This window comes from Procambarus clarkii, chromosome 79 (assembly GCF_040958095.1).
Source record: "Procambarus clarkii isolate CNS0578487 chromosome 79, FALCON_Pclarkii_2.0, whole genome shotgun sequence".
Classification (NCBI taxonomy): domain Eukaryota; kingdom Metazoa; phylum Arthropoda; class Malacostraca; order Decapoda; family Cambaridae; genus Procambarus; species Procambarus clarkii.
Window position 1 is genome coordinate 3,492,502 of NC_091228.1, and position 13,103 is coordinate 3,505,604.

General features: G+C 44.5%; 1 protein-coding gene across 6 annotated transcripts in view; it reads left to right on the forward strand.

Moving 5' to 3' along the window:
- Window positions 1-658: 658 nt before the first annotated feature.
- The window catches only part of LOC123764520 (phospholipase DDHD1), a 36,056-nt gene continuing 23,611 nt past the window's right edge, over window positions 659-13,103 (forward strand). For 2 of the 6 annotated variants that reach the window (XR_006773585.2, XM_045752435.2), the window contains exons 1-5: window positions 660-2,275; window positions 2,422-2,577; window positions 3,353-3,481; window positions 5,834-5,972; window positions 9,677-9,899. Coding sequence is in view for 4 of the 6 variants with exons in the window: in XM_045752435.2 (XP_045608391.1) it covers window positions 727-2,275; window positions 2,422-2,577; window positions 3,353-3,481; window positions 5,834-5,972; window positions 9,677-9,899 (2,196 nt within the window). In the remaining 2 variants the exon portion in view is untranslated. Of the gene's footprint in view, window positions 2,276-2,421; window positions 2,578-3,352; window positions 3,482-5,833; window positions 5,973-9,676; window positions 9,900-13,103 lie in introns of all 6 variants that reach the window. The other 4 variants (XM_045752436.2, XM_069314454.1, XR_006773586.2 and 1 more) reach the window with 3 other exon arrangements.

Here is a 13,103-nt window from a genome sequence, read left to right on the forward strand (position 1 = left end):
ACATCAATGCCACGTACTCATAAAGTTAACGTACCTTCTTGTATATAATATATATAAATAAATACAAAAAAATAAATGATCTATTAGGCTGCACTAGCAAAATCTGGGAACAATTATAACATTACACGTAAGGGATTCGTAGTATAATTATTTACTACAGTTAGGCTTTAAAGGGATAGTGCGTAGAAAGCTATACAATATTGTATATTTTTCCCGCAGAATTATATATATTATAATAAAAATGCTTATTTTATAAAGCCATTTTTTCTTAGCACGATGTTTTAATAACTGGCAATATATTTTAAAGATTTATCATTATTGCAGTATCCATATATCTTGACACTTCAGTGGGATTTTTTTTCCCAGGTAATATTAAAACCATTAACAGTAGTCACCGTGTAGGTGATTTTAATTATAAAATTAGTTCTAGTAAATAAATCTAACAAAAATTGTTATGACATGTTAAAATAAACCATTAGAATTTCAGTACGTAAACGTTGACAGTACTTAATCATTATATTAATGCAGTCCAATTATCTAAAATGAAACAAACGATTATTTAATATAATAGTCAAAATGCAAAATAAAAATATTTTATTGAGTGTAGTAACGTATGTTCCAGGTTAATACAAGATAAAGTTGAGAAAGGCAGTTGGTCCTAGGAAAAGAATGGTGGCATTGATCAGAGAGTTGGCGAGTGTGTGGTGAGCAATGTGATGGTTGACCATGGACCACAGCAGCGGGGGCGGCCACCACCTCCACTACGCCCATATTCTCTCACACCAACTCAATCAGCTCAGTCTCTCCACCACAGGCCAGCAGGTGGATCCCCAAGAACGAAATTATGCCGGGAGGAATAGCGACCATGGCCAAGAAGTCTACTCTCCACAACGGTTGCAGGAGCCAGTGCAAAATATGCAGCAACGGCAGCTACAACAGTTGCAGCAGCTACAGCAGCTGCAACAACAACAGCAGCTGCAGCAACAACAGCAGCTCCAGCAACAACAGCAGCTCCAGCAGCAGCAACAACAGCAGCTGCAACAGCAACAGCAGCAGCAACATCAACAACAGTTCTTTCATCAGCAGAGCCAGGAACAGCTGAATTATGGATCATCAGGAATGGCTCATAAAACCCAATCTCTCCTGGCGACAACCCACATCTCTTCCACGCATCATCAATTTTCTCCTGATCACCTCGGTAGCCTAGGCCTACAGTCGCCACATATGACACCCAGACAGTCGCAGACGTCCTCGCCCATAAGGTCCACACTGGGAGCTGTGCAGCTTGGTTCATCTCCTCTCGCTTCAAGACTGGGTGAGAATACTTTAACTGGTGTGGGTTCTCAGACACCGGTGCAAACACTCTTGGGAGGAGCACAGCTTGCATCCAGCTTGCAAGGCTCCTTACAGTCTCAGGAACAGCCGACATCTTTATCCTTCTCGTCACAGCCGCCCATGCAGGAGCGTCTCGGCACAGCTCAGCTGGGGTTGAGCTGGGATCCAACAGAAAGTCAGACTTCGGGGTATCCACTACAGATTCATGCAGCATCACAACAGATGCATGCAGCATCACAACAGATGCATGCAGCATCACAACAGATGACCCAAGCAGGAAGCATTGGCATGTTGCGAGGAAATCAGTGTGGATCGCAGATTGTAAATGGCCGAATGGCTGCGGGAATTCAGATGCAAGAAAACTTACACTATCAAAACCAGATTCAGTTTAGTGGCATGGAATATCCAACAGCCCAGCAACAGTACAGCAGCTATGATCAGGCTCAGGCATTTTCTCAGAACACAAATAATTTCCAGTTCAATGTAAACTATATTGAAAGCTGTGATCCAAACCTATATGAAGATTATTATTATGGAGACTACCAGTACAATGACAGCTACAATGGATCAATGGAGAATTTAGAACCAAGTTATTTGGGCATAGCAACTGGACAGCCAACTACACCATATGGTGATGAAACGGTCGATGACTTGGGGCCAGAGGAGGTTCGATGGTTTTATAAAGTGGAAGCAGATAAAAAATGGACTCCATTTATTGGTTATGACTCTCTTCGCATTGAGTGGAAGTATCGAGACTTATTGCAAGATGCCACGTCGGGTGGGTCTGAAGACTCAACATTAGGAAATCTGGGAGCTGGTAGTTTGTCTCCGAAGGAGGTCCGGGAAGGAAAGTCTCAAGTCGTAGAGAGAATCGTAGTTCGCGGAGGGCTTTATGAGGTTGATGTGAAGCAGCGCAAGTGTGAAAGTATTTACTGGCAAGGTGAGCTGTAATTTAAACCATAATTGGATTTTTTTTTTGGTACTGTCTTAGGCATCTTATTTTGGTTAAAATCTTGTTAGAATTGTTCAGTTGATAGTTTAATCATAAATTTTAAGACTTAGTCATCTATCTTTTATTGTTTGCAGGTGAAATTTTTATGATAAGTCGAGGAACATGGTTCTATGATGGCACCTGGGCACCTGTAGAAGAACTTCTTTCCGACAGGATTGAGTTGGAACATCTAACACACTTCAGAGGCCACTTGCTGTCTTCTCAGAGGGTCGATGACTGTACTAAGGAAGGTTAGCTTCACCCTTATCAGGGCTAGTTTTATGAGGGATATTCCTGAATATTAATAATAATGATAATTTATTGTGTCGGGGGACAGACATTCAGAGTGTATTCATACATGTTAGGCTTATATTGAGGGCCCCCCCCCCCTCTAAGGTTGTATTACTGACCCTGCCCAAGATGCAGCTCCACAACAAGCTGACTAACTCATGAGTACCTACGTAGTGCTAGATGAACAGGCACATTAGATCATAGGAAATGCACCCAGCCATTTCTGTCCAGCCCGGGATTGAAACCTGGAATTCTCAATTGTGAGTCAAGAACAAACCCAACTCTATTACCTGGACCATATTTGATGTTGCCAGATGTGAGTGCTAAAGGTATTCTTCTAAATTTTGTATTTTAATCAATACCAGCTTAAAAACTGTACCCAGGAAACGCTGCCACATATGGTGTATTATAGGGAGCTTTATTTTCTGACATTGACAAACTTTTCCATTAATAAATGTTGGGGAAATACTTTGGATAATTATATTTGAAATACTGTTTATTGTTTAGATACAATAAACAAAATTAAAAATTAATTACTCTATCTGAATTTACTGTAATTAGAAGAATTATATTTTATTCCATCTGTATAGTCATTACTGTTTGATAAAAGTTGACAAGACTGGATGACATGGACAATAAATAGTGGAAAGGGTGTCAGGAATGGTGTGGGAGTAGTACTGTATAATTACTCAGTAATTAATTGATTTGTTATTTTTCTGTGATATTTCTTTGCAGTAGCCCATTGCTTGTCACTCCCCGAGGGCGAAGTAGACTGGTTCAATGCTTCGGAAGTTTACCTCACGTCAGATGCTACGCCCTCACGACTTATGCGATCTGTTGGGAAGAAATTAGGCTTCCAGAAGAGTGAGTTTTGTATAAAGAAATCTGTAGAATTATTTGTATTATGACCAATCATAAGAGAATGTGAAGAATAAGATTCAATCTTTGAATATACTAGTACATATATTTTTATTATTGTAATACTGTACTGTACAGTACTTCAGAGTCTAAAAAATCTTCAACTTCATCCTATTCATGCTCTCACCCTCTCCTCCCTTCTTCCTTTACTCATTCCCTCTCCTCCTCTATTCTTCCTCCTACTCCTCTCCTGCCTCTGCCTTCCCCCCTTCCTACTCCATTCCTGCCTCTGCCTCTCCCTCCTCCTCTCCTGCCTCAGCCCCCCCCCCCCATCCTCCTCTCCTGACTCCCCCCCTACCTCCTCTCCTGCCTTCCCCCACCTTCTCTTCCTCCCCTGTCTCCCCCACCACCTCCTCTTTTCCTGCCTCCTCCTCCTCTCCTGCCTCCCCCACCACCTCCTCCTCTGCTGCCTTCCCCCACCTTCTCTTCCTTTCCCCCACCTCCTCCTCTCCTTCCTTCCGCACCTCCTCCTCTCTTGCCTCCCCTCTTACTGCTCTCTTCTCCACACCACTTATCCATCCTTCTCTTACCTGGAGCATACCTGGAGAGGGTTTCAGGAGGTTTTACTCCCTGAGCCCCAGCCTGGGGCCAGGATTGACTTGTGATAACTTGGTCCAACAGGCTGTTGCTTGCAGCAGCCCGCATATATCCACTACAACCGAGTTGGTCTGGCACTTCTTGCAAGAACTTGTCCACATAGTCACTCCCTCTGACTTCTTACTTGGAATATTGTGTTGTGATTTGCTTTGACCCACAAATAGGCAGAGATTTCTGTAGCGAAAACAGTGTGATCTGTCGAAATGTGCCCTTCTTTTTCAATTTTCTCTCCTTTTCCTCCAGTCCTCCCTAGTTCTCCTTCGGTCTTCTCTCCTCTCCTCTCCTTTCTCCTCTCCTCTCCTTTCTCCTCTCCTCTCCTTTCTCCTCTCCTCTCCTCTCCTTTCCTCTCCTTTCCTTTCCTCTCCTTATCTCTCCTCTCCTTATCTCTCCTCTCCTTTCCTTTCCTCTCCTTATCTCTCCTCTCCTTATCTCTCCTCTCCTTATCTCTCCTCTCCTTATCTCTCCTCTCCTTATCTCTCCTCTCCTTATCTCTCCTCTCCTTATCTCTCCTCTCCTTATCTCTCCTCTCCTTATCTCTCCTCTCCTTATCTCTCCTCTCCTTATCTCTAATCTCCTTATCTCTAATCTCCTTATCTCTAATCTCCTTATCTCTAATCTCCTTATCTCTAATCTCCTTATCTCTAATCTCCTTATCTCTAATCTCCTTATCTCTAATCTCCTTATCTCTAATCTCCTTATCTCTAATCTCCTTATCTCTAATCTCCTTATCTCTAATCTCCTTATCTCTAATCTCCTTATCTCTAATCTCCTTATCTCTAATCTCCTTATCTCTAATCTCCTTATCTCTAATCTCCTTATCTCTCCTGCCCTTATCTCTCCTGCCCTTATCTCTCCTGCCCTTATCTCTCCTTTCCTCTCCTTTCCTTCCCTCTCTTTTCTTTCCCTCCCCTCCCCTCTCCTCCCCCTTTTCCCTCACCTTTCCCTTCCTCTGCATTCCTTTCCATTCCTTTCACTCTCTTCTCTTTTCCTGTTTGTCCTTTCCTTTCTCTCCTCCTCCCTCTTGCTTCTCCTCCTTCCTCTTCCTCCTCATCGTATTCTTCCTGCCTCCTTCTGCCCCTCTTCTCCTCTTGCCCCTTTTCTCCTCCTTTGCTGCTCCTGCCCCTTTTCCCCCATCCTGTTCCCCTTTATCCTACTGTCCCTTTTATCCTCCTGCCCCTTTTATTCTGCTCCTTTTATCCTGTCCCTTTTATCCTCCTATCCCTTTTATCCTCCTCCTGCCCCTTTTCTCCTCCTGTCCCCTTTTATTTTCCTACCCCCTTTCTCCTCCTCCTGCCCCCTTTCTCTCCTCCTGCCCCCTTTCTCTTCCTCTTTTCTTCTCCTCCCTCTTCCTCTATCATCCTATATCCTCCTCTTCCCTTTATCTCTCTATATCTCTTCCATCTGTTTTCTTTCTGCTTTCATTTCAGTTCTTTCCTTTCCACTACAGTATCTTTCTCCCGCTCTCATCCTCGTCCCTTCTTTCTGCTTTTATTTTCTCCTCTTGCCCTTTTCCCTTCTCCCATCATCCCTCCTTTTTCCCTTCTCATCCTCAACCTTCCTTTTTTCCCCCCAGTCACTCCCTCTCTTCTCCACTTTCCCTCTCTTCCTTTCTCCTGTCAAGTATAGACCAGTGTTGTTACTTGCCACATTTGGTGAAGATTAAGTTGTCTATAGACTTTAAAGTCGGATCTTCTCTCCCAGCTGGCTACAAGCTAAACCGTGGCTACAGCATTGATGCTACATCAAGTGACAAGCCTCCAGATATTAACCACATCGTGTTTGTCATACATGGCATTGGGCAGAAAATGGAGCGCGGACGGATCATCAAGAACACTACTGCGTAAGCTAACGTATTAGATTTGTTAATTGCTTGCTTGCTTGATTATTGTTTACGCAAATGTTAAGCCAGATAATGATAAATGGACAGGTAAAATGAGGGATGATCACCCCTTAAAATTTTAAAATACTGTATAATAAAAAAGTAGATGATAATCTTGGTAGATGATTGCTTGATACTGTATAGTATTTCTGGTAGAGCTCCATCAATTGCTTCCTGTTGCTTGGTCCTGGTTAGACCCACACAAATCTATTCACACCAGACCCTTGCAAGCCTTAAATAGCCTATTGGAGATCAGAGCTTAAACTTGGTCCCCCTCACAGAGGTGCGAGGAGAATAGGATTCGATATCACTAACCAAAGGAATGGGCCACCAGAAAGATAGGATAAACCAATACAGATGACAGCAAGTAAAATAAAAATGGGGGAAAATTTTCCCTAAAATAGTATTGCATAAAGTAAATCAAAATATAGAAAATAGACAATTCCAGCAGGCAACCCATTCCTTCTAGTTACAGAGCGAACCACAGCTGCTGTTTACCCCCCCTTGCAGCCAGGGGGTCAACAACAGCTGCTGACCCCCCCTTGCAGCCAGGGGGTCAACAACAGCTGCTGGTTACCATGTGGTCTCGGTCTTAATCCTGATGCACTCTGGTTTACTTCTCAGCTCTTTGAGTCTTGATTTTCAGAAAAGTGGAAGCAACCCTTGCAACATTGTCCTATAGGACCATTTTGCTTGCTTATTGTTCAATTTTATATATAACTGCTTTATGTGTGTGTAATTTTTCACTTCCCTTGTTGTGTGGACTTCTTGAACGATTTTCTTCAAGCTAGGTGTTGCCTTCGCTAGGTGCCCGCTAGCAATATTCCTGTCATGACAAGGTTACCTACCATGGTGGGGTTTGTTGGTATCTGAGAGGCCGGTCTTCTGTGGGAGGATGCCTAGCTTTAGGTAGTGCATGATTTTTCAGACTGCTGCTAGATTTAATAGATGAGTGGTGAGTGAGGGTTTTTACCTAAATGTAGTTACAGGAGAGCTACGCTCGTGGTGTCCTGTCTTCCCAGTACACTTTGTCATGTGAAGTTTTGAAATTACTGATGGTTTTGGCATTCACCACCACATTGCTTAACTTGTTCCAGCCATCTACCGTGCTGCTATTTGCAAAAGTGAATTTTAAAATTTTTTGGCAACTTTGTTTCTTTAGTTTGAATCTATGACTTTTTGTTTGTGCAGGATTTGCACATGCTTGTTTATATGGAATGTTGCTCATGCCTCTTGCAACAGTGTGTTTCTAAGCTGCATTAGGAGGCATGGGTTCTTCACAAGCAATTCCCATGCCTGGATTTCTGCTTTTCTAAGCTGCATTAGATCCTCAACCTGTTGGAGATGTTGAGGATCATTGTCCCTGTAGCTCAGTCTCTTATCAGGCCTCCTGGTTGCTGGTCAATCAAACAGACTGTTCAATGCTGCTGCTTGCAGTCTGACGAACGAGTCACAGCCAGCTTAATACTGTGACTCGTATGTGTGCATTTCTTTTCTTTTCATCTCGTAATCTTTTGAAGGTGCTTGTCGAGTTCTCTTTAGAAAGCTGAGAGGTTGGCCAGTTATGCCTCATGTGTAGGGGGAAGAGTATTGAAAAGCCTTGGTCCTTTGATGTTGATTGAGTTCTCTCTCAGCATACCTCTTGCATCTCTGTTTTTCAGTGGGGCTACTTTACCAATTCTTCCATGCCTTGTGGTCTCGTGTGGTGTTATTTCTGTATGCAGCTTTAGAACTAATCTTTCTAATATTTTGCAAGTATAAATTATTATGTACCGCTTCCTCCTGTGCTCTAGGGAATATAGATTTGGACTTTTAAGGCAGTCCCAATAATTTAGATGTTTTATTGAGTGGATTCTAGCAGTAAAAAATCTTTGCACACAATCCAGTGCAGCAATTTCTCCAGCTTTGAATAAGGCTGTTATTGTGCAACAATATTCCACTCTAGACGGCACCAATGTCTTAAAGTATCATGATCAGTGTGGCATCTTTTGTTTGGAGCAGGAGCTCACAGCACGGCTGAGCAGGTCGGGGCCACAGCACTATTTAATAATGAGTAAAATAAGTAACTGTAATTGTTTTGTGATAGTGTCATAGATGATCTTGACTGAAATGAAAACTATGTGCAAGGTTCAGATATCAGCGAACACAATGCTAGTTATGATGTTCAAAGCAGAAGGCAGACATTTACAGCACACAGCCAAGGCTTCATGTGCTAATGCATCATGCAACGTGACCTCATGTTCCTTTTGAAAATTAATCTTGTGAAAAATTATTCATATTCGTGATTTAGTGACAGGTAATGCATCTTGACTGAAATGAAAATATTTTCCCACAATTCTTGGGGTTACCTACTTGAAAAAGAAGGCGATATCAATAAAAATACAAATAAAATAAAATTGTGTAGGTTCATTATGTGTACTGAGCCGTCCTGGTCCTTGGACCGGGTGCTCTCTTTTCTCTTCTCTCCTAGGTTTGTGGTGGCCCCTTCAGCTTAGGTTTCTGCTCTTTCAGTCCTGGTAGTAGGTTTGTTCGGTTGTAGCTGTCTTCTACTTATCTGGCAAAGAACATGTCGGCAGCTCCCTTTCTCCCTCACGGGAAGGGGGAAGCTGCACAGACAGGGGCGGCTGTGGTGACGTCATGCTTGTTTGCCTGTTTTCTGATTAGGGATTTCTGCTTGCTCGTTCGGCTTTCAGGTTTGCAATTTTTAACCAGCTGTAGTTTGTTATGGGGTTTCTACTTTTCTGGGTGCCTGAGCTGGTAGATGGCAGACATAGACTGCTTCCAACTACAGGGCGGGTGTCTATAGGCCATTGCTCCTCGTGCCTCTTTGAGGGGGACCAGGTTCTGGCTTGTGGTCCCAGGAAGGCCTAGAACTCCATAGATTGACTGTTACCACGGTCTAATATATATACATATCAGCCCATTATAGCTCCGGGGAGCCTCTGGGTCTCACCCAGAAAATGGGGTTTCATTACATTCAATGCTGGTTTTTTTACTTCTTGACAGTGGGGCCTTTTGGGTGTTCTCTCATGGCATGTGGGGTGGGGGTGGGGGGTTGCCCAAGTGGCTCCCTCACACCCGTTCTCTCTCTCTCTCCAGGTTGTCTAGGGGTTGGTTACACCTACCATTGAACGGAATGTGATATAGCAATCTAACCTTGAGCAACCTCCCTCCTCCCACCAAACAAGTGGTGGCGGTGGGGTGAATGAGCTTGCGATGGTTAGAAAAGATTTTGATAGCGTATTTACATAGTTGTGAGAGTTCTTTTAGCCTTCCATGAGGTTGTGGTCTCTTATTTAAGCCAGCAGTGGTCTGCTTTTTATTCTTGTTGACTTTCCGGGTGCCCTACCCAGTGATGGCATAAATAAATAAATAAATAAATAAATAAATACCACTGCTCCCTGTGCCTCTGTGAGGGGGGTCAGGTTCTGGTGCTGGTCCCCAATATGTCTATAAAACTCCATGGCTGATGGGAACTAGTAATTGGCACACTATCAGTAATATTAGCTTCAGGGAGCCACTAGCTCACACAGAAATTAGCATTTCATTACATTCAACGCTAGATTTTATTTTACGTTTCTGTTGTCTATTTTGGTTTGTCCTACCTTTCTGGTGACCTATTCCAATAGCGTGATCGCAAATCAAAAATATTTTTTTGCTTACAGGTTGAGGGAGAATATTAGTTATCTAAAGCACAAGTACTACCCTTCCATTGTCAAAACAAGCAACACGGTGGAATTTTTTCCTGTAGAGTGGCGGTCGTCCTTGGTGTTAGACGCTGGAGTTATTGACTCCATTACGCCCCAGAAGATTCTCAACATACGACAGATGCTAAATGCTTCATTTATGGACATAATGTACTACAACAGTCCCCTTTATAGGGAGGAGGTTTGTGAACCTATAATTTACCAGTTGCAGTACTGTGTATATGCTGTATTTTATGTGTTGATTCTCTAGGATGTAAACATTAGCACAAATTTGCATACTTCAACAAATTGCCAAGTAATTGCTCCCATAAAACTTTAATTGTGGCCATCATGACATGTTGATCCAGGGGTAATGCACTTATCATACTGATTCTAGTTTTTACCTTCTGGTTTTTTATACAAATAATGGAAATATTTGTATAATTCATCTATATGAATATAATTTAGTTAACCTAGATTCATAAAAAAATCTGCAGTTGTTTTAATTACTTAATGTAAAGAGGATGTCTTGTATCACCAGCAACCAGCCATAGTCAAATCACAATTTGGTGTTTTCTGTTGGTATTTGTATATATTTTTGGATGATGTTACCTTACTGAATAGCAACAAAGGAGTGGGTTGCAAGACATTTCTTTTAAGCTGTGCCAAGAACAGATCTATGTAGGGCCTGGCAGCTGAGTGGACAGTGCTTCGGATTCGTAGTCCTTAGGTTCCGGGTTCGATATCCGGTGGAGGCGGAGACAAATAGGCAGAGTTTCTTTCACCCTCATGCACTGTTACCTAGCAGTAAATAGGTACCTGGGAGTTAGATAGCTGCTACGGGCAGCTTCCTGGGGGTGTGTAGGAAGAAGGAGGCCTGGTTGAGGACCTGTGCCGCGGGGACACTAAGCCCCAAAATCACCTCAAGATAACCTCAAGATGTGCAGTATGTGCATATATTACATTGTAGGCCTATATACAGTATTCAGTCATTGTTTTACATAGAGCGCCCCTCCAGTTTCCTGGAGCTTACTGGGCTGATATGCAAGTACAGGTATTAGACTGTGGCAAGTCTTTCGAATGGAGATCTAATGCCTATTGGGGACCTTGAGCCAGAATCAGGCCTCTTCAGAGAGGCACAAAGAACAATGGCCTATAGAAAGTTGGCCATGTGGTTGGAAACATTCTATGTCTGCTATTGACCAGATTAGGCACCCAGGAAGGTGGGCGTCCCAAAACAGACCCCAACTGGTAAAACATTGCTACTGAAACCCGAACTGCTAAGCAGAACTCTCCAATCTAAAAACAAGCAAACAAGCATGACGTTACATCTGCCGCCGTGCTGCCTGTCTGCACAGCACCTCCCCTCCCGGGAGGGGAGCCGGTCGGCCGAGCGGACAGCACGCTGGACTTGTGATCCTGTGGTCCTGGGTTCGATCCCAGGCGCCGGCGAGAAACAATGGGCAGAGTTTCTTTCACCCTATGCCCCTGTTACCTAGCAGTAAAATAGGTACCTGGATGTTAGTCAGCTGTCACGGGCTGCTTCCTGGGGGTGGAGGCCTGGTCGAGGACCGGGCCGCGGGGACACTAAAAAAAAAGCCCCGAAATCATCTCAAGATAACCTCAAGATAACCCCTGGGAGGGAAAAGAGCGGGTCAACAGACCCTTCCTTCCGGCTATCCAACCTCGGTTCTGAGGCTGTTGTGCTAGTTGGCAGTTGTTCGACTCTGGCGCCTGACTGTGAGTTCTGTTCTTTTCTGTGTTGTGGTGTGTGAGCCAGGAGTAAATTATGAAGTACTGGGGCTGCAGTGCACCTAGGGCCTTCCCTAGGTGCCCTGTAAGTGCTGCCCTTGAAGTATGGGAGTTGCTTTCCACAAGTCGTTTGGGAACTACTTGCGTAGGGATTTTTTGCTTCTTGGCAATTGCCCGCCCTTGGGGGTTAGTTGGGGTTTTCATAGCCACTGTTTGGCCTTGGGTAGGTGGTGGTATTGTAGCTGGTATGGGCACAAGTTACTGTGCAGCTTGTCTCCTATTGCTCACATCGGCTGGTTCTATTCCTCCTGAGAATGTTGTGCTTTTTTTTTTCCTGGTGGGCGGTCTGACTCTCGGTTATTGTCCATCCTCTGTTATTTTGGTGGTCCTCCACTATTCCCTCGTGATTGTACACATCGCAGGGGTTCAGCTTTAGTTGTTTTTTCTTTGTAGTTTGGACCAACTGGTTAGCAGTACCTTGCCTGGGATTCCTTTAGCAGTCAGCCTAAGGGCCCTAGAAAACCACATTGGGGCTCTTTGGACTCATGGATGCATCCTCTGGTTTCCGCCTCGTCGAGTTAGAAGTTTGCTCTGTGTCTTTGTCTCAAGGTGACATTCACTATTTTTGCCTCCATCATGTTGCCTGATGGGTCAATGACACCTTGACCCGGAACCCTACGAGTGGTGCTCCAATTTACACAGTCCCCCTGATTTTGATCTTGGGTCCAGGCAGCTTCGGCATTGAATGCGAGATATAGATTGCTCGGCCGGATGCCCTGGGGCTGCCCCGTTTTGGTGTCGGTCTGTGTTTGCCATTCTCCCCTCCCTCTTCCGGTCAGGAGCTGGTCGGCCAAGCGGACAGCACACTGGACTTGTGATCCTGTGGTCCTGAGTTTGATCCCGGGCGCCGGCGAGAAACAATGGGTAGAGTTTCTTTCACCCTATGCCCCTGTTAACTAGCAGTAAAATAGGTACCTGGGTGTTAGTCAGCTGTCACGGGCTGCTTCCTGGGGGTGGCGGGGACACTAAAGCCCCGAAATCATCTCAAGATCTCTCTCCCGTGCTCCTGGCTCCCTGACGCTTGCAGGGCAGTTTCATTGGTGTGAGACTCGGGTGGCTTTGGGGGCAGCCCCATCTGGATCGGGGACAGAGGCAATTGAGCCTGCTCCTCTTGCCAAGGCTTCTGGGTCTTTCCAGCAGACCCCCCTGTATTTCCTGCCTTTCCCGCTGGACTCTGTCTTTTCTCCAGGGGTAGAGGGCATGGAGGATGGCTCTGCCCCACTTGCGGTGTTGGGTCGTTGTGCCTTCCAGGTGGGGTGTTCATCCCTTCCTTCCCGGCTGTGGGGTTTTCCCACATTTGCGGGTGTGTTTTGGTGCATTTATGCCAGGCGCATAGCCTTTTGGCTGCTTTCTATAGGGTGGCCATTTTCCCGAGAGCTTCTTCCCATTTGCCACCAGGGCGGCACTGCATTTGGTTTACATGTGGCTGTGTAGGCTAGCATTTTTGGGGTACTTGTCACCTCCTACTGGAGGTTTTATCCTACTTCTGCTGTTTCTCTGTATGTAGGTATGTGTGTGTGTTTGTGTTGATATATTTGTAATTGTGTGTGTCTGTTTTCTGGTTGCCTGTTGGCGCTTTTTCTTCCACTGGCAT